Below are 27,497 nucleotides of genomic sequence, written 5' to 3' on the forward strand. Positions count from 1 at the left end.
TTCACGTTAGTCATACAGAGCTGCAACTGTACTCTTCTCAGGGTTCTTGATGTATTAAATGCGACTATTACTGACTTGTTCCATAGACAGCTTGAACTGATGCTCAACCAATCTCATAGTTGACTTGAAAGTTCTTGTAGATATAATCAAACTTGCACATTATTGCAAGGGCATCAGCAGCATCCGTCATACAAATTTAAGTCTTTTAGGTGATTACACTTAAAAGACCTCTCATTGCTTTGCTGATACAAAAGCCAAGATCCAAAGTAGTTCATAAATGAGATTCACTTCACCCAACTCTGTATCATGACCTGAAATGCACATTTAATGTTTGCTGAAAGAGATCACTGATCCATAAGCAATTGATTTGTGTTGGCTATAATCCAGCTCAATTCATGCTATCATAGATCATCGAACATAGTACTGATCTCATCGAACATACTACTGATCATGGATCACCTAACATGGTACAGTCGAGCAGCAGAGCCATAATACAGCACTCTGTATTGGCAACAAAAAAAAAACACTCAATGAGTTCACTATATTTGATGCTCACTCAACTTGGGTTATATCAATGGCACTGCAAATTCAATTTTGAATGATACATATCATTGACTGACATAATACAGATGACCTCAGTCTGCATCACCAAGTCCATCACTTCCATCTCCCTTCTTCGATATGGGTGCAAAATGAGAGTTTGGTTTCTTGGACTGTGCGGCAATTTCAGCATTTTTTCGGAGGACAGCACCAGGTGAAGGGTATGGACGCTGCTGAAAGAGAGGACCCTGGAATTTGCACCAAAAGATTACCTTCAAGCACATCATACTATACTTTGTTGGCTAGTAATGCAGTAGCGCTATAAATTTGTAACCCAAAATCACTACACACATCTTATTGCTTGTCTGGATGCAGCTGTATGCATGTTTGTGTGTGTGTGTGTGTGTGTGTAACGTGTGCCAGGCAGACAAAGCCCATTTTCCAGGTCAGGTTTGACTGGCATCACAGTATTATGGGTTATTCCTGGCTCGGGCCTCTAGCCAAAGAACCTGCTTGCGTGGCGGCCTTTGTGCTTCCTTGTGGGCGTGTGTGTGCGTGCATGTGCCAACATGAGTACTCGATGTAGGAGAGAAACGAGACACTAGGTTAATTGATCAGATCAAGGTTCAAGAACAAGGGGCTGAGAATAATTGTTATACATCACATCTGTATCAGATCTGACCAGATTGATGGATTAGTTCCAGCAGTTGAGATTTTTTAATTGTAACAGAAGATAAAAGAGTCAGTTGATCAGATTTGGGAAGGAAAACGATCTGGTTTTATGCAGAAGTTGCAGCACATCATTTTTTTCCCATGAATAACAGATTTTATCATTGATGAAAGCAGGCCCAGCAAAAGAGGCCAAAGAACCACAATTCAAGGTAAAATAAAATTACAACCCTCAAACGCAAGCAACACAGACTACATGGAAGTCTGGAAATTCATGTTCCTTGACACAACCTTGGCCCAACTACTTGTTTTACAAGCAAATCTGCCAAATCATCAGCAGACCTAAGCTTCCACACACACACACTTTATTTGTTTGTTATTCCCCTGTGGACCAGTGGAGCACAGAGAGACAAATCGATGGGTTCGGCGCTGCTTATACAAGAGTTGTATTTTTGCAAGATTTTCTGGTAGCGTATGACTGTTTCTAGTTCAGTTCGATAGTTCTCTCTCTCTCACTGGAGCAATAAGTGCTTTTCTGCTATGCCGGATTTACTCCTCACAAAGAGATATTATTCTGGTTCTGTTTGTTAGTGTTTTTTTTTTAGTTCTGAGTGCATCAAACAGACTTTCAGAGCTGGTTATTCAAAGCTCTCTTTTCTACCAGTATTTATGGATTATTTTCTTGGCTTTCTATGCACTAGCTGTTTTGTATGTTTGTCAAAGAAAAGAATACAGTTAGTCTACTGGATTAGTTTAAAAATGTATTCTGTATGCTTAACACATCTACACGAACATGCATAAATAGTTGGAAATCATTAAGCTGGTTAGCTGGTTTTGGCAGTATGTCAAAGAACAGAATATAGTTGATCTACGACAGTTTATTAGAAAAAGTTATTCTACCATAGGAACATGAATCACATACCGTAGCAGTGGTATCTGCTGCTCGTGGTTGCACTCCTTTCAGACCAACAACCCTGCAAAATCAATAGCAAAATCAATACTCTGGAACTCGAGGTAAAGTGAAATATCAAATGCATATTGTAATTATCCAAAACAAGGGAAAAAGGAGGTCCATTCATGACAGCTTGCATGCTTGAATGGGACATGCATCACATACCAGCCGCCACGAGGAGCATCAGAGTAAGAGCTTGGGTCCATTGGATCCAATTCCTCATCATCAGCGAATGTACGTTTCTTGAAGTCTTTTTTGTTGCCTTTTCCACTTGGCGGTTTCGAAGTAGACCTAGAATCCAATGCAAGATAAATCAACTCCGCTTAAATCTCTTCCCCTCTCCCAAAAAAAAATAATTTAGTATTACATCAAACTTCATTATTTATAAAAGTCAAGATGAATTTCTACTTTAACATTCACTTTGTCGTCATGGACAAGGATAGAATATTCGGGGAGGAGCAGAATGTCCATGAAGCTATTTCTTGATGTTTTAGTTATCCATTTGGTAGAAAATTACCATAAAAGTTACTGCTCTTCAATGAGACACAGCACTATTATTAAGAAGGCCGGTTCCACTAGATTAATGTCCAGATGTGAGCAGATAATTTCTCCATGTGACTCAGTTTAAGGGAAGTCGGTTGATTGCTCGAAACAGTGCTTGCAAATTCATGATGACCTCTTCAGGGGTCACTTTCTGAACAAAATCCAAGCTCTCGAATTTACCTTTGATTTTCAGTCCACAACATCATGTTTTACTATCACTTTTTCAGCTCAAAGGTTACTAATTCTACTAGTGAGAAAGGAGTTAAACCCTAGCCATACTAAATAATCGGTGCAGTCATAAAAAGTCAGATACTGGAGTCAGAAGCCCCAAGCAATTGGCAAAAGTCAGCTATGACCTGATCAAGCTCATTTTGTTGAAGCTAGCCAATCTCAGGTAAGGTACGTGAAAAGGAGGGTGGGGGGGGGGGGGACAGAAGGGTTGATAAATTATCTCCACATAAAATAAAAAAAATGTATGAGGGAGGATCCAACACTAATGGCACCAGTTGGTGGGAAGTCAAAAAGGATAACTCAGCTCCAGCATGGTGGCAGGAAACAAACCCCCCTCCCCCCCTCCCCCAAAGACCAGTTCAAGTAAACTTGTATATATTCCATCTAAATGAACTTGTAATATTTTCAAAGAGTTTTAGTGAGCACAAGGGCTGGATTTCATTTTTAAGGCTTAATTTTGTCTAAAGAGTAAAGGCCAATTTCAGGCCCCTGGCAGACAATATTTTTCCACTTGGAGATGGAAGGAACAAAGTCCATTCAAGCTTATTTATTTGACATCAAGTTCATGAATTAGGGAAGGAGACCTCTCTGATTTCGTGGGGTAAGCTCTTAATTTCGTGTGGCTGCTGTGGCTTCAGTGGTTGACACGGCCTTCTTAATTTTTTATCTTTGCTTGTGTCTGTGTCTGTGGGGGTTTTTTTCCCTTTTATTTTCATGTTTTTGAAGCATCTCGTCTTCAACAGTGATCCTCTATTTGTCATCAAAATCAATAAAGTTTAGTCTTCAATCAAAATCTATGCACAGTTACAAAGATACAAACACAAATGTAGTCACTGGATCCCTACCCTAAGCCTCTAATATCTCCCTTAAGAAAAAGAAAATCATATTTGTTTGTTGTTGGGGGCAACCCCACCCCCCTCCAAGTGTCACTGGAAACAGAAAGAAATTACTTGATGTGTGTTGGTCAAACTCACAAAAACCATAATCCATCACAAGAATTGCACTTGAGAATGGTTAGGTACCTATGCTTGGATTCCATTTTGCGTGAATTTTCTCTGGTATTTGCAGTATTGCTGATCTGCCGTTGATCAATTAGATGGGGGGCCACATACTGCTGGTACGGAAGATTCAGAACCCTGCAGTTAAAACAACAGAAATGCATAAACAGAAAGGACACTCCAGAAAATAATATCATGGGAATTTTCAAAATGGATGGTAGTAATTACTTGGTCATTAAATTTTTCATCTCGCCAACAAACAAATGAAGGCAGGTTCCATACCTATTGTCAATAAATTTTTCATCTCTCCAACAAACAAATGAAGACGGATTCCAGTATTCCACACATACATATTTTCCACCACATAAGAATATCTATTGGGGCACAAAGTTCGTGGACATGTTGATAACATCATCATCTGCTCATAGGTAATTTCCAAACTGATCTGACTTGTTCACATGTCAATATGATTATTTAAATTTTTTTTTCAGAAAAACTCATTTCTATTTGCAAAAACATGATAGGCCATGTGGTTGACATGGGCCACCAAATTTGACATGTCACCTATCCAGGTAATTAAACATCTATCCCATGGTCAAAATGACCAGGTCATCAGCTCACGTGGCAGAAAAAGCCCTTCATGTGGTAGTGGCCTCCCAAACTATATGTGTAGGAAACCTTTATCAGTAAATAGATAAATAAATACAAGGGAGACCGTTCTCTGTGGGGGAGTGTGGCCCCTGCGAGCGGGGAGGCCAATGAGAGGGGGCACAGAAGCATCCTGGGAGCGGGATTTCAGCCTTTTACAGGAGGCGGGGCGGTCATTTCGCCCCCCACTGTGTCTGGGCGTGGGCGGTACACTCCCCCACAGAACTTTTCTCCTAAATACAAATACAAAGTTGGGTAAATGCAGGTAAAATAGCCCAAGATGGATGGTAAACTGGAAGCTCAATTGCAGCCTTTCAAAAATTACATGTTAGTATCGAACAGCTGACAATGAATGACAAACATAATATGTTCATCCAATGTATGTTCATAGAACTTTAGAATGGTGACAGGTCCAACCATCCAAACCAAAAACACACCCACATAGGCACATACAGGAAAAAAAGCTTAATGATCTCATACTAGTTGATGTGGGAACATCCTAGAGAAGAATTCCTGTGGTTTGAAAATCACTGGATCCATTTTTGTTGTTTGGAAGTATCATATTACAGGAAACTGTTTGTCGCTGTTGCTGTTTTTTTAAGACACTCTGGATGGTCAAAACTTCTTTACTTTGCATGATATTGGTGTTGCTCAATAGGCTATGGAGTTACCTATCCAATGAGATCAAGATCTTGGAGTTCCAACTTTTATTGGGAGAATTATGGCCAAGTTATTGATGGGAGGTGTTGATTAGCGATGGGATTTCTTATTTACAGCATCTAATTAGATTACGAGTTCTACTTCAATTCCATTTTCTGTATTAGTGGTTTTATTGAATTAGGAAATTGTTGAGCACTCATGGGAGCTGCTATTATTATAATTAGATTGACATTAGGAGTCTCTATTACTAAAGAGAGTCCATTTCCTAGTTTTTTTGTCTTAAGTCAAAACTTAATTTTGGGAAGGGTTTTCAGCCTTTTGAATGCTGCATCATCAGTTCAGCCAACCTTTGGTCAAAAGACATCCCTGGGAGATTTCTCCAACAAACCATTGTTAGTACATGCCCAAGAAATCTGAGGTTGGGTTCTATTAATTGTTTGTCTGTGGCTCTGTGCATCCTTAGCGTCAATTGACAGACAGTACAAAATTTGTTCCTCTCAACATGATTCACGAATAACAATCAACTTCATATACCATGATGTTAATATAGGAGAGAAATCAGAAACCCTAAGAGGGTGGATCAACCAGATCAAGGTTCAGGAATAAGGAGCTGAAATAGTATCTCTGCCCAATCTGATCATGAGGTTCAGTCAAATCATGCAGCAGGCTTCTCAGGTCAGGACCGCAAGCGCATATTGAGATGAAAAAGAGAGGCATTTGATTGGAGAAATTAAGAAGAAAAAGGAGAATTCATTGGAGCGTCTATCTGAGGTGGTAGCCGCAAATCCAATGGAGATGTTTCTCACTCCAGTTTTCTGCTCACATGGGCAAGGATAGAAGCTGGTCAGAAGTTCTAATCTTAAATAAATCACATAGGCAAGCTGAAGGAAGAACAGCAGTATGACTTAAAGTTCTATCTGTTATTGTTTTGGTCAGTAGGGTCCTTTGTCGGTTTAATGTTAAAATAAATACCCTTGGTTAGTTGGTTCTGACTAAGTTATTTAGGCCCCGTTTGTTTAGAGGAGAAGGTGGGGTGGGATTGTTGGGAAGATGTGACCCAGATATTGGTGGAGTTTTGTTGGGGTGGAAATGTTGAGGTAAAGTCCCACCAATTTGGTGGGACTTTGGATAGCAAAGGGGTGGAATTTTGAAGTGCCACATCAGCAGACAAAGCAATTAATGATATCCCTTTAGCTTTTGTAAGTTTACCACCCCAAATTAACCAAACACTGTTGGGGTGGGATTTTGAAGTGCCCACATCAGCATTTTCCCACCCCACCTAAGTCCCCTCTGAACAAACAGGGCCTTAGAGTCTTCTGATGGTAACTCACTTTTAATTGAAGAAAAATAAAATGTTTATTAGGGATGTTTCTCTTCACCTCCCCTGCATGGATTTTCTTCATTGCTGTTTGGATTTATAGGCTCTGAAACCCTATGGTTTGATTAAGAACAGACCCTTTCTTTGGCCTCATATGTTGCCCCAGTGGTAGATTTTCAGGTGGTAATCTAAGACTCATCTTTAAGAGGGCGGGCCTTGGTGCAACCGTAAGATTGCTCCATTGTAACCAAGTGGTCAGGGGTTTGAGTCTGGAAACAGCCTCTCTGCGAAAGCAGGGGTAAGGCGGCGTACATTAAGACCCTCCCTAGACCCCACAGCGGCGGGAGCCTTGTGCACTGGGTACGCCCTTTTTTAATCTAAGACCCATCTTTCAAGGAATCATACTTGTGATACTCTGATATTTAGGAAACAGGATTGGTTAAAGGAACTACATCAGGCTTTGCTTAATCTGGTTGAGGGAGGGATTCTTGAAATATTTCTCTTCTTTGCTATTCCCCCTTCCTGTTGCTTCTGGCTTTGTATATTTTTCCTATTTCATTCTAACAAATTTTCCTTTGTTGCCAACCCCCCCCCCCCAGGGGGCACTAGTTGGATATTAAAAGACAATGGAATAAAATAATCCAATATATGTGACTGAAAAGTAAAGAATCATCAATATTCCCCAACCTCACCCCCCTCTAGAAAAAATCCCGAGTCAAAGGTTTTTCATGCAAAATCAGGATCCTCTTGCCACCTTGATTTTCTCTTACCAAAGGCATCTCTCATACCCATAATAATGAAAAAAGCAAATTTCAACAAATATGACAGCATGCAGTCCAGGTGAAATAGAACAGAGTAGCACCTGCATACAATTCAGAAGTATTGCTCTACAAGTAGCTTCATTTTTTCAGCATATGGTACAATGTAACAGTGAGATTTAAACCCCCCCTCCCCCCAACACCCAAAAAAAGTACAACAGTAACATTTCACTTTATGTCTATCAAATCTTTGGTTGTAATAAATGAGAAACATCAACTCATAAGTACCTTGCATCAATACAAAAATAAAAAGAAAAAAGTACCTTGTACAATGGTTGCAATAACCCCATGTCTGGACAAGCCCAAGTCCCCATCCACCACATCCTGCGCATTTCTTTGTCATGGACGACTGATCATCCCCATTGCAATTGGTCACATTTCTTGAATGTATCTTATCCATCTGTTGTGAAGAGACCTGATCTGAGGAATCTGGCCGCTCCCATTGTGAAACATGTGTCTTTGTATTGTAGTAGTACTTTTCACCTGTAGGGAACAAATCAATATTTTCCAGAAGAAAAATGAAACAGAGAGCAACTAATTAAAATACTATGATTTTTCTGTTTAATGTCAAAAGAGTTGGGCCAACTTAAGTTCTACATGTTCAGACAGGTGGATATCGCCTTATTTCTGGGTGGAGAGCAGGGGTGGGCAGGTGGGTGGATGGTAAGTCTGACATGAATTGACTAATTGATAAAGGATCTTAAGTCCACAAATTCTAACACATGGAGAGACCCTCAAATGCAAAAATTAAGTAGAAGCCTAAGACAAAGCTACCGAAAGAAGCAAAGAGGAAGCCCACTCTCCATTAATTACAATAATTCAACACTAATGGAGAGGAAACCTTCAGTTTTTCAATCCTCAAGCAGCGATGAACATGATGACGCAAAAGAACTAATAGCTCATACCCAAAGGATTTAGGTCTCCTTTGGAGAGATGATTGAGTAAGCTTTCAAATCATAGTTGTAACAGCATCCAAGGCGTTGGCAGGGGCATGGGCGGAAGGCAATCAAAACGTCCACCTAAGCAACGACACTAGTTGTCAAGGCGACTGGATTCCAAGCTGGCCACCTAAGCGACGCCTTAACAACTATGTTTCAAATGGAACCAAAATCACTTCAAACAGATAGGTTTTGATCCTAGAAGACTTTGGGGAAAGATTCAATTATAATGGGAGAAGAAAAACCTTAGATCCTTGAAATCCTGAAGCACCAATGAAAAAAGAACATCAAAGATCCAATAGCTCACATCCACAAGACATAGGTCCCTTTGGAAAGATAAATGAATAAGTTTTTTCAAATTGCATCAAACTTACAGGTTGACATTGCAAGAATTTAGGTGACAAAATGACAAAAGTAATTCATGGAAGATTCTCCGAACTTGCAACACTCATGCAGCTAAAAAGCACCACCCTTGTACTGCTGATCATAACCTACCTATACGACTTGATGCAAATATGAAGAATACCAATGGATTATTGGCTCAATGATTGGATTTTTCACTAAAAAAGTATAGGGGCTGTTTGAGTATCCATATTGGATTCACCTAATTTTCAGAGTCCAAATAACCATCTGTTTGCAAGAACCACAATATTTTCCAACACAAAAGGACATATTTGATGAAAATTTAGAGTTTCAACAACATGTACACATGATTCGCCAAACTAGTATACGCTGATGTGCTCTCTACACACCAAATGTCAGTGCAGTTTCAGTTTGCTATAGTAGCTTATTAATATACTTGAGAAACAGAAAAAACAACCGCCCTCAATTGTACCAACCCAGTGCTTGAAATTATCTTGTACTGTTGTACAACAGTTGAAGATTTTGAAGCACTTCATATTTGTGATTAATAGATATAAGCGAAAAATGGTCATTGATAAAGCAAATCATCAATCCAAACTTGAGCAAATTAGATGATAATGACGTTCTTGGTTGATCCCAATACCTTCAAAGAGAGACCAATTATAAGTTTAATTTCTAAATAACTGCAGAGGTAACAGGGTATAGGCAGAATTAACTTTGATCACCTTCATCAGGATCTCAAACTTCAAATCCACTTGGATTCCTGCTAGAACTATGAGGTGCAAGTCCAAATACCTCTCCTTCCTTGTTGCTATAAAAAAAAGGGGCGTACCCAGTGCACAAGGCTCCTGCCATTGCGGGGTCTGGGGAGGGTCATAATGTACGCAGCCTTACCCCTGCTTCATTCGCAAAGAGGCTGTTTCCAGACTTGAACCCTTGGCCACTTGGTCACAATGGAGCAACCGTACCATTTCTATCCTGTTCTTAAATAATTAACCCTGAGAAATTGAGAAAAATAACTGCTGCCTGTAGAATACCTGTTGTCTCATCCAATGCCTCTTCCCAATCTTGTGGCAGCGGTAAAGGCATTGGGCTTTGTGGAACAGTAGCAGATTCAACTGGGATCTCCCATTGGCTTTTCCCTGTACTTTCATTATAATAATATACAGAACCACTTCCAGGGTCTTTTGCCTCCACCTACATGAAAAAGGAGTAGAAATGGCTGTGAGTAAGAAAAGGCAATCAAATTTCTGAAGAATACCATAGAATTATGATCTCCTATATTATTGAAGCATAGTATGATTTCTATCTCAAACCTTCTCTAATATCAACAATATGTTAATTTTTTTTAACCAAAATTAAGAAATAATTGAATTCCTTTCCTTTTAATTTGCCATCAAAGAAACAGGATAAATTTCCCAGAAACTATGAAACCATAATTTTCAACTCATCATCCATTTCCATTTTCCACATGTTCTTTGGCTGTTCTTATAGTAGTTTCCCACAAATTTTAGAAACTTCTTCCCCAAAAAGCTTGAACACTCATTAAGTATAGTTGCCAATTTTCAATTAAAATAGGAACAGTGAATTCATCCAAGTTTCAAGTCTGAAACCAAGATTGAAATGTCATGTATGGCATGCTTATTAATCTAATTAAAAATTATTAGCTAATGCCAGCAAGAGACAATATTTACACGACAAAACAAATTGATGAATCAAAGCAAACCCATCGCAAATTCATTAGCAGTGCCGTGATGAAAAGAAGATTAGCAATAAAAATTCAGACTAACCCATCCAGGAGGCAATCTTACAACTGCTACAGTTTCTGCTGACTGATTCCCCCACTTCTGAAATTCAAAATTTGAAGATATTTGTTAACTATAAAATAATAGAAGAACTGTTTGAGATGGGGAAATAAAAAATGCAATCAATGAGGAAAGCTTAAGAGGTAATATTACAGGAATAAGCAGAGGACCTGAAATAGGTTAGCACCAAATAAAATCCCTTGGTTTTAAAAAAAAACATAATAATCTGGTACAACAAGCTTCGCAAGACACAGCTGGTTTAACTTAATTGGTAAGAGAACGAGTCTCTTTGACATTATTCTAAAATGAACCCCTTACCACTACCAAGTTCTTTCTTTTTAGAGCATTCTAAAGAAGTCATGCAGTCAGAGGGTTCAAACAGACAAGCAGATGCTCTATGAGTGAATGATGAATTACTGCATTGACATGGGCACTTCAAGGGCATCATTTAGGTATCAAATGCTTTCTTCTCCCTGAGTTTTAAAAAAAATGATCTTTAGCAGCCGGCCAAGCTGAATCTTAATCCAAAGCATCATCTGTTTCATGGAGAATGATTGCTGGTAGTCTTCCTCGAGGTATTTGGAAAAAAAGGGGCAGATATATTTCAAATGACAAATTTTAGTATTAGCCCCATCCGATTGCTATCCTTGGATAATATACATAAGGATATGAGTCAAAGCTTCAAAGGAATTTAGACACTTTCGAGGATTCACAAAGGGTTCTCAATGGCTCGATATTATCCATGTTTGATTTGCAGCAAGAAATATTTAACAATCAGTTATATTAGTAGAGCTACATGCTAAGTGACCTAGAAAAATCCTACAACAGAGTCCCTAGAGAGTTAATCTGGAATATACAAGAGACGAGAAGTGTATCAAGTAAATACGTGGGCATAATTAAAGATATGTATGATGGTGCCGTGACTAGCGTTAGAACTATGGGGGGTCAAGGCAGCGAATTCCCAATTACAATTGGGTTACATCAAGGACCTTAAGACCTTATTTTTTTGCGCTTATCATAAATGCCTTGACCAAAGACATACAAGATGAGGTTACTAGGTGTATGCCTTTTGCGGATGATATTCTTTTGATGGATGAGACAAAAGCAGGGATTAAGAGCTATGGAGATCAACCTTTGAATCAAAAGGACTGAAGATAAGTAGAACTAAGAAGGAATATATGGTGTGTAACTTTAGCCACACTAGGATGGATAATGAGAAGGAGGTTCCACAAAGTGATTATTTTAGATATATGGGCTCAATCGTAAATAAAGAAGGTGACATAAAGGATGATGTTTCCCAAAGGATTGAAATAGGGCGGATGAAGTGGAGAGTTGCATCCGGAGAGTTGTGTGACCAACGTGTTCCTTTAAGGTTTAAAGGAAACTTTTACAGGACAGTCGTTCGACCTATGATGTATAGTGCGGAATGTTGGGCAGTAAAGAAGAGTCATATAAATAAACTATGTGTAACGGAGATGAGGATGTTGAGATGGATATGTGGGAAAACTAGGAAGGATGAAGTAAGGAATGACCCATATTAGAACTAGGTTAGGAATAGCTCCGATTGATGATAAGCTTAGAGAGAGTCGTTTGAGGTGGCATGGCCATGTCAAACGGAGGCCTTGGGGTGCCCACTACGAAGAAGTGATTTCATTCAGATTGAGGGAACTAAAAAAGCCAGGGGCAGGCCTAAATTAACCATAGGAGAAGTGGTGAGGAAAGACATGCTTAGCTTAGGCCTCGTTTCATGTATGACTTCGAATAGAGCTGATTGATGAGCAAAGATCCATGTGCCCAACCCCATTTAGCTTGGATAAGGTTATGTTGTTGTTGTTGTTGTTGTTAGATCTACATGCTAATTTCACTGTTGTAACCGTACATTCTCCCCCCCCCCCCAACAATAAAATCTTCTCTGTGCCAATAACAGAAGGTTGGTGGGAGAAAGAAACACTTGCATTTTTAGCTGATGCCGAACACTCTTTAGCTGTGTTATCTTTAAGAATACCCCTAGCTCTCAACCTCTGCTTCAAGTATTCTGGCAATGCTCCTGTCACAGCCTTTGGCTCCCCTTTACTCTCCTCTAGCTCAGGATTTTTCTGGCCGCCTTCATGAATTTCAGACCCGGAAGTTCCTGAACCATTAAAATACATGAAATTGTCACCTAATTAAGGAAGTCAAGGAGGCTAAAAAGTAATTGGGAAAAGTGTCTCTGAACATGAGGTGTAGGAAACGCCTACAAACATTTGATTTTTTTATTACTTTTTCTCTCACCTCCAAAAAATGAATAAAATGATCCATGTTAGTGGGCATATCCTACCCCTCATGTTCAGAGAACCCTTTCCCAAAGTAATTATAGACACCAAGATCATACCAGATGTGGTGATAGAAGGCCTTGGGCCACCATAATAAGCACCTCCACCAGGTACACCATAGCCATTTCCAATTTCTACATTTCCTGAGAAGAAGCAAAATGTTAGCACCACTGCCAAAACATAAATAACATTGAAACATTTCAAGCTCAATGAGATGTCGATATCCTGTTGCAAATTATTTAAGTTTATCCTGTATAATGATATAAGGTGTCCAGTTGAAGCTAATATATAAAAGTTGCAACTTCTAGAACACAAACAAGGCAACAACATCTTTAAAGTAATGCAACCCCGGGTTCCAAAACCCCAGTTTTCAGTTGCTTAGGGCCCAACCGAGTGAATAAATCCAAATAGAAGGAATGGCCATTTCATAATTTCAGAAACAATTTAACCCCTAGAGAGTAAGGTGATAAGGTCAACAATTAAAAGGACCAAATTGCGAGAAATTTTTTTTTGAAAAGAATGGCTATTCTGGAATTTACAAGTAGGAATAGGAATAAAACAGAGATAAGAGAAAGATTGTTATGCAAATAACACGATTTTGGACCTTACTTGTAAATAACATAGGTTGTCATGCCTTACCTCTCAATAAACAGCAAATCAACAATGAGTGAACTAGATTGCAGGTACGAGAACTAACTCACAAGGAATCCAATCGAGCTGAAGCTTCAGAATATTAATCCTAACTTCCAGCTCTCTTAACTCCAAATGAATATGACCCAAAAGATTAATTAAAGAATAAATATGAGAACCCTGAAATCATATCTGGCGGAATTTGCCGGATTTGATTTGAATTTGGGAATGAAACTCACGGTAGAAAAGAATCAGGAGGCAAAAGTCTAAGATTTTGATCATGTTATGTGCTCTCAACCAGCCATGAGGACACGTGTATAGCAAACTTAGTTATGTAGTACTTATAGATAATTATGGGTGGTGTTACATGGAAGAATTAATATATGTGTGGGAAGTTACTGCAACTGGGAAGAGTGGTGTACGTGGATAGTTGTGATAATCATGTAGAATTGTAAGTTTGTAACCGTAAAGGAGTCTCGTGCTTAGTTAGCTATTTATGTGGGAGAAGATATGAATGAATCATCCAGATTATAGTATTACCTATAATTTCTTTTCCAGAGAAGGGCACGACTCCCTCTATTGAGTCGAACTTATCTCATTCACTCTTCTCTTCGACAAAATAGGGAAAGATAGTTCTACGTACATACCAGCTTGGTATCACCGTATCAGAGCCGAAACATGGACGTTAGGATAGAGAAGCTTGACGAGGATGTGGAATCTCTCTCCGAGGGGCAGTGTTTGGTTATGAGTAAGTTGAACGAGGTGATCGAGAGACTTAGCTCACGCGTTCAAACCATGGAAAGAGAGGGAGAGAATTCCTTGACTCCACCTCCAAGCCATGTAGACCGACCTGGGTGTAGTACGGAAAGGTGACCGAGTGGATCACCACCAACCTGCACTCCAAAATTGGTGAAACTCGATTTCCATGCTTCAATGGAAATGAAAACACTACAAGAGTACAAGTTGGATCTGTCGAGTCGAACAGTTTTTCCATTTTCATCAAACCCTATAAGAGGAGTGTGTGGCACTGGCTTTCTTCCACTTGCAAGGAGAAGTCCAGTTATGGTTCCAACTGTTTTGACAAGAGGACAGCAAGATGAACTGGCACCACTTTTGTGATGGGCTACACATGAGATACGGACCATCACAATTCCAGGATTTCTTTGCGGAGTTGATGAAACTGCAAAAGTTGGGTCCGTTCGAAATTATCAGACGCAATTTGAGAAATTGCTATCCAAGGTTGGTACCCTACCTCAACATTGCCAGGTAAGTTGCTTCCTTGGTGGGTTGAAGGACACTATATGACTATAAGAGCTGATGTAATGGCAAGTCATCCCACTTCACTTTCAGCAGCCATTGAACTCGCTCGTCTATTCGAAGATTGTAATTTGACACAGCGACTGGTTGTTTCCAACCTTGAAGAAAAACCAGTCCTAGTGTCTCTTCTCTTCCGGTGAGGAGAATGACTTCCGCTGAATTGCAAGAAAGAAGGTCGAAGGGGTTGTCTTATAACTGCAACGAACGGTTTGTGCCGGGACATCGCTGCAAGAGGTTGTTCGTGATTGAGGGTCTTAATAAAGAAGATGGCGATGACATTCCAGAACTGGAGGAAGCTGTCGGCAACGTAAAGGAGAAGCCCGAGTTGTCACTTTACGCTATGAGTTTCTAGAGTTAGGTCTTGAGGACAAGATCATTTCCCGGAGGGATGGATTGTTATGTGCCCACAACCAGCCATGAGGACACATGTATAGCAAACTTAGTTATGTAGTAGTTATAGATAATTGTGGGTGGTATTACATGGAAGAGTTAATATGTGTGGGAAGTTATTGCAACTGGGAAGGGTGGTGTACATGGATAGCATAGTTGTCAAGGTGTCGCCAAGGCGTCGACAAATAAGGTTTGACCAGAACATAACTTCTTCAATATAAATCAGATTTAAGCAATTTTGGATTTGTTGGAAAGCTAGTTTTGTGCTCTACCTAATACTAAAAGTCTCATGTAAAAATAAAATCATCTAACTAGTCAAACTTCTTAAAGAACAAGAATATTTCTCTAAATCAAGAACAATTTAATTACTTATAGATAAGATCATATTTTCTAAGAACAATATAAACCAACTGTATGTTTGATTGTTTCAAACTTCCAATAGCTTGCTTCTTCAGTTCTGTTGTCTTCTAGTCTATGTTGATTTTTGACGACTTGATGTGGCTTAATATTGATTTTTGATGACTTGATGTGACTTGATGTGGCTTAATGTTGATTTTTGATGACTTGAGAAGGCATAATGTTGATTTTGATGATATAAGGTATATATTGTAGCATCCTAAAATATTGTAGCATACTAAATAATGTTAGAAAAGGGGGAAATAAAAAATAACACTTGGGAGTGCCTTGGTCGCCTAAGCGCTTAGACAGCCCTCCAACGCCTTGGGTCGCTTTGCCGCCTTGACAACTATGGTGGATAGTTCTGATAATCATGTAGAATTGTAACCGTAAAGGAGTCTCATGCTTAGTTAGCTATTTATGTAGGAGAGGATATGAATGAATCATCCAGATTATATTACCACCTATAATTTCTCTTCCAAAGGAGGAGGCACGACTCCCTCTAATGCGTCGAACTTATCTCATTCTCTCTTCTCTTTGGCAAAATAGGGAAACACAGTTCTACATACAAACCAGATCGCCTAGGGGAGGGTTTCTTTCCACCTGAACCTCAAAGTGGAAGAGGTTGAATTGATGGAGTTCAATCCAACCTATAGGTGATGCTATCCCGGGGTTCGAAAACCCTGTTTGGGTCTCTTGAATAGATAGAAGATTTCAAAGGGCTGTGGCAATTTGGTAATTTAAACAGAATCTTAAAGGAGAAAACTGCTCAATTTTAGGAGTTGGAACACATAAGGGATTGGGATTAAAAGGTAGGGTAGACTTGGAAGAGAACTAAAATAGAGGATAGGGAAGAGATTGCATTCCATCCCTTTTAGCCATCACGGGCTTTTCTCCTGGCACCCTCCCGGTTCGTTACCTTGGCCTCCCCCTCATCCCAGCCAGACTCTCTGCCCATCATTGTAACCCTATCCTTGACCTCCTCCGAAAGAAACTTCAGCTTTGGAAAGCCAAACTCTTATCTTACGCAGGCCGCCTCGAGCTCATAAGATCGGTTCTCCAGTCTTGTTACATCTATTGGAGTGGTGTTTTTGGCCTCCCCAAAGCTACCATAAAGGCTGCTGAGTCTATTATGAGTACTTTTCTTTGGAAAGGAGTGGACTCTACCAAGTTTCTTCATCCCTTGAGCTGGTCCTCCAAGTGCCTCCCCAAGCCGAAGGGGTTCTCGGTCTCAGAAGGGATCCAGGATGTCAACATGGTTGGTTCAATCAAGCTGCTATGGAAGTTTCTCACCAACAAGACCAGTATCTGGACTTCCTGGATGTATGCAGGGCCTCTGTGCAGAGACTCTATCTGGACTGTCAGCCCTACCCTAGACTCCTCTTGGACCTGGCGCAGCATTCTTCGAGTAAGACATACTGTCAGGGGTGCTATATCATGCAGGATTGATGATGGGCAGCAGACCTACCTTTGGCTTGATCAATGGCACCCTTCAGGTGTCCTTGCCTTTATAGTCAACCCCCACGTCATATATGCCTCAGGCTTGGACAGACTTGCCCCTGTGGCCTCCATCATCTCCAGAGGCTCGTGGTCACCTCCCCCCTCCCCCCTCCCCCCCCCCCCCCCCCTTGCTGATCTTTGGAGATCCCTCCCCCCTATCCCCCCGGGTCACAGGGGCAGAGGTGACATCACTATATGGCTCCCATCCCCATCGGGTATTTTCAGCTCCCACTCCGCTTGGGACATGGTTAGACATAGAGGGACGCCCTATCCTTGGCATAAGGTAACATGGTTCAAAGGGCACATCCCTCGCCAGAGTTTCACCGCTTGGCGTGCCTTGGCAGATTGCCTCCCCACCCAAGCCTTTCTCATCCGTCGGCACATGCAAGTCTCTCCCAATTGCTGCCTCTGTTGGAATGGGCATGAAGACACAGACCACTTGTTCTTCACTTGCCCTTTTGCAGCCTCCATTTGGAATCAGGTTCTCCGTCATTGCTGGCCGGCTCGAAGAAGGCCATTACCCCTCTCTAGGGAATGGATTTGGATAGATATGACTTTTGGGAGGAACTCGATTTGTGACATTGTGGGCAAGCTCGCCTTTTGCGCTACTATCTCCCACATTTAGAAGATGGACTTCCAAATCCCGCTCTTTTAACAGGATTTGGAAGGCCATCTTATTTGATGTGTCATCTAAAGCAGGCTCCCTTCCCCCTGGTAGTGTAAAAGATACCCCAAGGAACAGGCTGATTGTTGTCTCCTGGGGTCTTCCTACCTCCATTTTGTGTCCCAGCTAGTCGCTAGCTTCAGTTTTGTTGGCCCTTGGGCTTGTACATTCCCTCTTTTTTCTTTGTAATTTAAATTTTCATTCATCCAAAAAAAAAAAAGAGAGAGGGAGGGGTATATTGGTCTTAAACCAAAATAATAAGAATCATGAAGAGGGGTAAACCAGAATCGTCTTCAACCTTGCACAAGCAGAACCAGCGGCGGAAGGTCCCATGATTGCGAAGAAATCTCCTACAAAACAGGGCCGATCAAGATGGGATTTTGGAGTATCATTCTCTACTAAGGTCCCTCTGAAACCAGGTATGCACACACTCAAATTCCCCCTATGAAAAGAGTCAAAACTCTGGTTATCTCACTGGCTGAAACCCGTAAGGATGAGTATCACAGTGTTCAATCTCACAACAGAAGAAGCGATAGAGCTGGGGATTCTAGGATGTGAGTCGCCCTAGTCCAACGATTGATATCCCAGGACTCGGGATGAATTAAAACAGTACCGAGAAAGATCAAAACTCTCTCTGGTTGACCAACCTTAGCGCAAAAGAGTATGTTCAGAGAGCAAGGGATAAAAAAACAAAGAGGAGAATCTCACAAGGGAAGGAGAGAGGACGAAGGAGAAGAGAGAGAGAGAGAGAGAGAGAGAGGGGAGGGGGAGTGCGCACATGCACAGGCCACACAAGCACTCAAGCAAAACCAATATCATTCCATTATTAAATCTGCAATCTTTGGTAAATACAAGCATTATAAATAAGAAAAGGCTCCTAAAAATTAGAAATTACTATAAAGCTAGGAATCTAACTAAAAAAGGAAACTAAGCAACTAGGAAACTTGAAATACTACATATCTAACTCTAACTAGAACTTTCAATAAAAAGATTATAAGATCAATCCAAATAAATAAAAAAAGTACTAATGTCCTACTAGACCCAAATCCCAATTCAGGCCCAGTTCTCGGTCAGAGCTCTCAAACAGGTTCGGCCCAGTCCAAGGAACTGTTCCTACTTCCTGCATTGATGGGGCTGCAATTACCGTCCAGAAGAGAGTTGGGAAACCATAAAATAAAAGAGGGAAGCAGTTTTCTGTACGGGAGTGTGGCCTACTCCAGCACTCCCATGTGTCTATCTCTCTCTCTCCTCCTTAAAACAAGGGGGCAAAGGTGTCTTTTTACATGTGGTGGAGAGAGATAGACTCATGGGAGTGCTGGCGTAGGCCACACTCCCGGACAGAGAATTTTTTCCCAATAAAATAATAGCAAGGAAGAAAGAAGGAATAAGCCAATAAGGAAAGTATATCAATGGTGGGGAAAATAAACGGAAGGGGGAACAGGAGAGACACCAGTAAAAGAAGGCCCTGATTCAAACCGAGGGGAGAGAGAGAGAGAGAAAGGGAAACACATGTATAACTCACAACCTGTGAGGAACAATCTCTAATCTCATTCAATTCAACACTACCCCTTCGTTCAATGTTTAAATGTACAAATAAGAAAAACTCCTAATCTCCTACATAATATAAAAGTAGAAACTGAAGCAAACTAGGAAACTACTACTAAAACAGAAACTCCTACGTATCTAAACCCAAAGACATAAAGAGATCCCCTACCAACCCTTTTTGGACCAAAATCTTGGGTGGGGTCCGACTTGTCTCAACTTGGGTTTCCAGATCGGGTCATGCTGGTCCAGTCATGCACATGCTACTACATTATAAAGTCATCTCCATTTAGAAAACCTAGAGAGTTTGTATGAAAATTTTACAAATTTACAATGTCTGCTATTCACCCTCAACTCAATCACTGTTTTAGAACTCGGATCTGAATTGGCAGAATCGGCAGATTCAACTCGGAATCAACAGGGGCTGAATCCGATTAACCCTGTTTCTACACATACTGAGTCCAACCAAGTTAGGCTGAGTCTGGGCGAGTCCGACCGATCCCAGCCGATTCGAATCAGAATCGAAGGAGGCTGATCCCATACCCGATTCCGAGTTTTTAAACCTTGAACTAACAAAGCCTTACCACAACTAAATGGGGTCGGCTAGATGAATCTTGTTTCTCCAACTAACCCTACTTAAAGCCATATTTATAGTTAAACCTAAAGCATCCCTATTTTCAGTCGCTGCTGCTTCCAAGGTAATCTTCAGACTAACGATGCAGTAGCTCTATCATGGTTGGACCGGCATGACCCGATCTGGAAACCCAGGCAGAGACGAACTGGTCCCTAAACTGGATTTGGTCCAAACGGGATTGGTAGGAGATAGCATTGTAATCTTTTACCTTATTATGTTTTATTTTGGTAGGAGTTAGCTACATAAGGGATTTGCTTTGAGTTGTTGGCTTCCTATCTCCTAGTTTGTTTTAGTTTCCTAGTCAAGTAGGACTTTATTGAGTTGGATTTCTTCTTATATATACTATGTACCCAACGATGGAGAATTGATTGAATGAAAAGAGACTTGGGTTTGTGTTACCGAAAGTGGTGTGGTGCGGCTGCTGCCCAAGTGGCCTTCTTCTTACTTCCCTGCAATTTGAAACCTCCTATCTCAGGTGCTCTTTCTTTTCTTTTACGTAGTTCTTCCATCTTTCACATAATACTGTTTCTGCCCTCCATTCCCTTCTTCTTCATTTCCTTCCTCCTGTTACTATAATACAATCACCTGGGTTCAGCAAAGAGAGGACTTGATCTCTCTCATAACATAGCCTTCCACCATCAAATTCGAGGAATAGAATCACCATAATAGGGTGACTTAAACCGCATAGCCCTATCCCATTATTAGCCCTCCTGCTGTGAGATTCAATTAGAGAATCAAACCTGGTTTAAGGTGTACCATCACACCTGAGTTCAGTCCCTACTGGTTCCTTTGTTGTCTGTTGTTCCAACCTGATAGCTGTCCTATTTGGAAGAGCTAATAGTGAGGATTTATTGCCTGGAATTTCAGACTCAACCATGCTCATGTGAGGGAGTTCGAACATCTGAACCCTTGCTGGTTTTTTCTGGCCCTGCTCTCTGTCGAGAGGTTGAAGATAACCTCTCCCACATTATTATGCAAGGTCCTCTTACCCTAATTATGTAAATGCCCTTCTAATCCTTAGTTATTCCATTTCTTCCCCCATTCTTATTGTGAATTTCCAGAATTACCTCCCACTTACTTGTTCTCTTCCATTTAAGTCCCTAACTTGTTTCTCTTCTTCTGTTAGTCTCGACTTTCAAATGAATTACAGATTCACCATCAACCCTATTATTTGAGTTGTTTATCATGTGGGTGGGCCCACAACAACCCATAATCAGGGTTTCGGGACCCGAGGTCGCATGACCTACCCTAATTCCTTTACCTCCTCTAATCTGCAAACTATAACTCCTTACCAGTGCATTCAATGACCTCCACTGTACAAATGTTTGCCCTTCATAAATTTGCAAAATGTGCTTGGAGAAACTAAAGAATTTGGATGTACAGTAGTCAATGAATTTTTGCCTTTTCAAGTAGAATACATTGCCAAATGCAGTTTGCACTTGCATTTTAGGATAGGTTATGTTACAGAAGGCACATAAACCACTTAAAACAAGTCAAAGAGTGAGTAAATTTCATGTGCCAGCTTCCAAAACTGATTTCATTTTCTTTTTATCTAAGGTAATGAAATTCAATTTTGGCCATTCTGTGGGCCTGGAGACTAGGAAAAATGCCCGCTAGAGACAGTAAATTTCATGTGCCAGCTTCCATTTGCATGAGCGTTTTGAGAAAACTCATCTTGCCAGAACACATTAATCCCAAGAAAACAAGTCAAAGTGTGAAGGACTGGTAACTGGATTCATGTTTTTTACAACTAGGGTTCTAATATTTCAACTTTGGCAATAGTTTTGGTGTCCATTAAAACAAAATAATTTTGTGGAATGAGTCTACAGGTGTTTGTAGATACTGTAGAAGTCTTGGAAATGATAGAGTTTTTTAATGAAAGTTTTATGAATGCTAGAATAAGAAATTAAGCATAAATACAGTGGAATCATGCTCTGATCAATAAAATTATCCCAACTCTACAAGAAATAATGCCAACAAATTAATTCTTTACAAATAGGTTGGTAAGGATGATAGATTTAACAGACAGGCCATTCAAGAACTAGAAAATGATGAAATTACAAGCCTAAAATATCAACCTTTCTCAGGAAGCACAGAGTTCCCACGTTTTGAAGCCATTTCTGCACGATGGTCTGTGGCCATCTTCAGCAGAACCTCCTAAAATAAAATTAATAAATAGCATATAGGTTAAATAAGAGATAAAACTGGGCTCCGTGCATAAGTATAATGCCTTTAAGAACAACAGAAAACATGAGAAAATTTGTCCAAGAAAATATGCAACGCCAATTCACCTTCAAAGCATTTGTGTCACGGCGTCCAAAAAGAATGTCTTTAGTATCCTCCACAATTCCAGTAGATCCTCTTGATTGCCTGATATCAAAAAAAAAAATTCCAATGTGAATGTCACCATTTTTGGCTTCCAAGCTCACTTTTTGTTGCTTGAAAGAATGATCAAAACTGACCTTTGACTCTGTATAATTTGTTGGGTAGCAATTTCCTGATGGTTACAGGACAAAAGTTTAACTATATCAGACCAAAAAAAAGATAAAATTTACTTGCAGAGAGAACTTCATATCCATATTCCAAAAGGCTTACTTGCTCATGCAGCACAGCATCCTGAGCAGCAGTTTCAATATCATCACCATTTCCCAACAACCGTGAGTACCTAGCAGAAGCATCATGAACTTCTTGAGAAAGGTTTGACTCTTTCTGTGGATGAGGGCAATGATCAGATTCTTGATCAACCGATGAAAAAGTGGAACTATATTTGGTTTCATAATTTCCATTAAGATCACCATCTGAAATTGATTTCGCTTCCACTGTTGTTTCTATGATTTTCTGCTTCTTGTTCTGCTGGGCAATTTCCTCACCCATTACATTTTGTCTTCGTGATTGCTGATCCATGGACACGCTGAGCTGAATTGAACTCAATGAATCATCCTTACATGTATTGGAAGATTCAGAGGACCCAACTTTTCCTGGATGATTTACATGATTTGATGCCTCAAAGTTTGCTTGTTGAGAGTTTTCTGGTACAAACTGAGAGTTTCTACTGTCAAAGTGATGGTGCATCACACTATGAACAGCCCCAGGCGATGTGATTGAACCAGGAGCCTGCTGTCTTAGATTTGGGCATATTGGCATACTAGGTTTGAGGATGGTGTTGGTCTGGAAGTTACTAGGCCTTGGTTCTGATGGATGTGGAACAAAAGGTGGAAAATGAAATTGATGTGATGCATGAGAATGTGGATTTAGATTCTGACTAGGAGGAGGAAAGGATGCATTAGATTGAGGGAGAGGGAACAGACTGCTGCCTGAATTGTGAAAATGATGAGGTCTCACAGTGTAGTTAATAGGCCGAGGAAGAGACAGGACAGATGGAACTGAAGAAGCTGAATTTGATGCAGCATTTGGGAGAAACGGAACACCAGGAGGAAGTGGTTGTTCAGGAAAGTTATCCATGAGGAACTCTGTTTAATTAACTAGGCTATCAGTGCTAGGGCCGATCATGGAAAAGGATGAATGAAGGGAAGACACAATTTTCACGTTAAGTGAATATTCTCCAAGCGTAAGCAAACTAAATTTGTATCCAGGCTATATGACAGACCTGTGTCAGAAGAATAACTGACATGAAAAAAACCCTAAATAACATTAAAACATAAGCACTGCATAACTGTCAGGGTATCCAGGTGCAAAAACTTAATCATGGAGAATTTTGTCAAGTACATGTTTTATGACAATATCTGAACATCCACGAAATTTTGCACAACTTAATACTTTACGAGCTTGGAAGATATTTATAAGTGGATTAAAACCTGCTTAGATTAGATTTATTTAATTACTTGAATTGTTCTTTAGTGGAATACCAATTTATTTGGTTCTAATTAGATTAAGATTTTTATTTTCATTAGTCAAGTCATAAGATGTTGAGTTAGACTAAGATTTGGCTGCTTCTTCTTCTTTTTTCTAACTGAGAAAATTCTCAAAATAAAGGCACTTGGTTTGTTGTTCTTCATGAGCAGGTGGAGAGAAATAATCAGCTTTTTCTTTTCTCTGTATCTATTTTTCTCTTCTGTAGCCTTATTTTATTCAGTTTGGATGCGGTTGACAGTTTTTGAAGCTGTTATATCACATATTTTAAGACAGTTCTTTTCTTTTGTGGCACTGGTACATAGCAGGACAGCTCTGAAAACTCATCATGATTCCAAGGTTTAAACAAACATATAGGTGATTCTAAGCTCAAGCCTTAATGACTTCAAAATGGTGAGAAAGAGAAATGTTAAAAACCATATGCAACATATATAGTAAGTGATATGTGAAAATTTAACAGCTATAGCAAATGCCCATAGAGGTGATTTGAACGACTCAATTGGGAGGAGCCAACATAATCACAAAGGCTACTATGATCCCTCATCAGATTAAAGTTGAAATCCAATAACTCGAACTGCTCCAATAACTTGAAATCCAATTCTCTCTTAACGAACCAATCCTGAATATAGCTCTGTAAAATTCCCTCACCCAAGAGGTGCATCTTAGAGTAGACAGGCATGAAAAACTCCAATGAGAAACTAACATATCCAATACTGCTTCCAAGTATCTTAAGTTGAATTCAACAAAAAATAATTCTCCAAATCAGATTTGAACAACGAGATCATGCATTGGAAAGATCTTCAAAACGCCCAAAAATAAAAATAAAAACACAAAGAACATAATTCAACAACTTCAAAACACTGCAAAAGGGCTTCATTTTTTTTTGGATGAATAAAAATTTAATTACGAAGGAAGAGAGGGAATGTACAAGCCGAAGCAAGGACTAGTTGGGGTTTAAGATAGAAGTAGGGATGCCCTAGGAGACGACAATGAGCCTATTCCTTGGAGAATCCTTCACATCCTGTAGGGGGAGGGATCTAACTTTAGATGAAACATCAAAAAAGATGGCCTTCCAAATGCAAAAGGGCTTCATTATTCACACTGAAAGCTCACTCGCCGGTCCCCAAGAAAATGTAAGATAAGAAGAGTTTAAGATTTTCAATTTTTCTTTGTAATTTATACTCGAACACCGCCATTAATAAGCTCACTCACATCTCATATCTGCAACTGAATCAAGAAAAGGTTTCCAATTTTCTATTCAATCTAAACGAAGGTATTCGAGGATGTATCGACAGCTTTCTCCACAATATATAAGGAAGCTGAGACGAAAGAGAGAAGAATGAACTGACCTGAATTTCAAAAGCATCCACCGGGAATTTTCCATTACCGAAATATCTCCTGCTCGTGGGGCAGTATGTACATGTTTTGCGATTTCCGTCGTGAAGACTGACTGAAAAAATAGGGCCTAACGTAAACCGAGTGCGTAAGTGGGAGGTAATTCTGGAAATTCACAATAAAAATTGGGGAAGAAATGGAATAACTAAAGATTAGAAGGGCATTTACATAATTAGGGTAAGAGGACCTTGCAGAATAATGTGGGAGAGGTTGTCTTCAACCTCTCGACAGAGAGCAGGGCCAGAAAAAACCAGCAAGGGTTCAGATGTTCGAACTCCCTCACATGAGCATGGTTGAGTCTGAAATTCCAGGCAATAAATCCTCACTATTAGCTCTTCCAAATAGGACAGCTATCAGGTTGGAACAACAGACAACAAAGGAACCAGTAGGGACTGAACTCAAGTCTGATGGTACACCTTAAACCAGGTTTGATTCTCTAATTGAATCTCACAGCAGGAGGGCTAATAATGGGATAGGGCTATGCGGTTTAAGTCACCCTATTATGGTGATTCTATTCCTCGAATTTGATGGTGGACGGCTATGTTATGAGAGAGATCAAGTCCTCTCTTTGCTGAACCCAGGTGATGGTATTATAGTAACAGGAGGAAGGAAACGAAGAAGAAGGGAATGGAGGGCAGAAACAGTATCATATGAAAGATGGAAGAACTACGTAAAGGAAAAGAAAGAGCACCTGAGATAGGTGGTTTCAAATTGCAGGGAAGTAAGAAGAAGGCCACATGGGCAGCAGCCGCACCACACCACTTTCGGTAACACAAACCCAGGTCTCTTTTCATTCAATCAATTCTCCATCATTGGGTAAGAAATCCAACTCAAAATAAAGTCCTACTTGACTAGGAAACTAAAACAAACTAGGAAATAGGAAGCTAACGACTCAAAGCAAATCCCTTTTATGTAGCTAACTCCTACCAAAATGAAACATAAGTAAAAGATTACAATGCTATCTCCTACCAATCCCGTTTGGACCAAATCCAGTTTAGGGACCAGTTCGTCTCTGCCTGGGTTTCCAGATCGGGTCATGCCGGTCCAACCATGATAGAGCTACTGCATCGTTAGTCTGTAGATTACATTGGAAGAAGCAGCGACTAAAAATAGGGATGCTTTAGGTTTAACTATAAATATGGCTTTAAGTAGGGTTAGTTGGAGAAACAAGATTCATCTAGTCGACCTCATTTAGTTGTGGTAAGGCTTTGTTAGTTCAAGGTTTAAAAACTCGGAATCGGATATGGGATTGGCCTCTTTCAATTCTTATTCGAATCGGTTGGGATCGGTTGGACTCGCCCAGACTCAGCCTAACTTGGTCGGACTCAGTATGTGTAGAAACAGGGTTAATCGGATTCAGCCCCTGTTGATTCCGAGTTGAATCTGCCGATTCTGCCAATTCAGATCCGAGTTCTAAAACAGTGATTGAGTTGAGTGTGAATAGCAGACATTGTAAATTTGTAAAATTTTCATTCAAACTCTCTAGGTTTTCTAAATGGAGATGACTTTATAATGTAGTAGCATGTGCATGACTGGACCAGCATGACCCGATCTGGAAACCCAAGCTGAGACAAGTCGGACCCCACCCAAGATTTTGGTCCAAAAAGGGTTGGTAGGGGATCTCTTTATGTCTTTAGGTTTAGATACGTAGGAGTTTCTGTTTTGATAGTAGTTTCCTAGTTTGCTTCAGTTTCAATTTTTATATTATGTAGGAGATTAGGAGTTTTTCTTATTTGTACATTTAAACATTGAACGAAGGGGTACTGTTGAATTGAATGAGAGTTCTGCGTGTGTTTCCCTTTCTCTCTCTCTCTCTCTCCCCTCGAATTGAATGAGAGTTCTGCGTGTGTTTCCCTTTCTCTCCTGTTCCCCCTTCCGTTTATTTTCCCCACCATCGATATTCTTTCCTTATTGGCTTATTCCTTCTTTCTTCCTTGCTATTATTTTATTGGGAAAAAGTTCTCTGTCCGAGAGTGTGGCCTACGTCAGCACTCCCATGAGTCTATCTCTTTCCTGCGCATGTGAAAAGACACATTTGCTCTCTTGTTTTAAGGAGGAGAGAGAGAGATAGACACATGGGAGTGCTGGCGTAGGCCACACTCCCGTACAGAAAACTGCTTCCCTATTTTTATTTTATGGTTTCCCAACTCTCTTCTGGACGGTATTGGCAGCCCCATCAATGCAGGAAGTAGGAACAGTTCCTTGGACTGGACCGAACCTGTTTGAGAGCTCTGACCGAGAACTGGGCCTGAATTGGGATTTGGGTCTATTAGGACATTAGTACTTTTTTTATTTATTTGGATTGATCTTGTAATCTTTTTATTGGAAGTTCTAGTTAGAGTTAGATATGTAGTATTTCAAGTT

At 40.1% G+C, this 27,497-nt stretch overlaps 1 protein-coding gene across 3 annotated transcripts; it reads right to left on the minus strand.

The window, feature by feature from the left end:
• Positions 1-210: 210 nt before the first annotated feature.
• LOC122650371 lies at positions 211-25,185 on the minus strand. 3 transcript variants are annotated; one of them, XM_043843784.1, is made up of 15 exons: positions 25,088-25,185; positions 22,767-23,475; positions 22,464-22,724; positions 22,331-22,365; positions 22,160-22,238; positions 21,947-22,025; positions 12,855-12,938; positions 12,439-12,614; positions 10,469-10,525; positions 9,716-9,875; positions 7,641-7,860; positions 3,958-4,071; positions 2,327-2,452; positions 2,132-2,183; positions 211-788 (listed from the first exon to the last, which is right to left on the minus strand). In XM_043843784.1, exons 2-15 carry the CDS (start codon positions 23,328-23,330, stop codon positions 636-638), a joined length of 2,160 nt encoding a protein of 719 aa, XP_043699719.1. In that variant the 5' UTR covers positions 23,331-23,475; positions 25,088-25,185; the 3' UTR covers positions 211-635. The 3 variants fall into 3 exon arrangements, with proteins under 3 accessions (XP_043699719.1, XP_043699718.1, XP_043699717.1); XM_043843783.1 differs by having other exon boundaries at positions 211-501; positions 621-788; positions 22,464-23,475; XM_043843782.1 differs by having other exon boundaries at positions 22,464-23,475.
• Between the last annotated feature and the right edge of the window lie 2,312 nt (positions 25,186-27,497).

Source organism: Telopea speciosissima, chromosome 2 (assembly GCF_018873765.1).
Source record: "Telopea speciosissima isolate NSW1024214 ecotype Mountain lineage chromosome 2, Tspe_v1, whole genome shotgun sequence".
Lineage (NCBI taxonomy): Eukaryota > Viridiplantae > Streptophyta > Magnoliopsida > Proteales > Proteaceae > Telopea > Telopea speciosissima.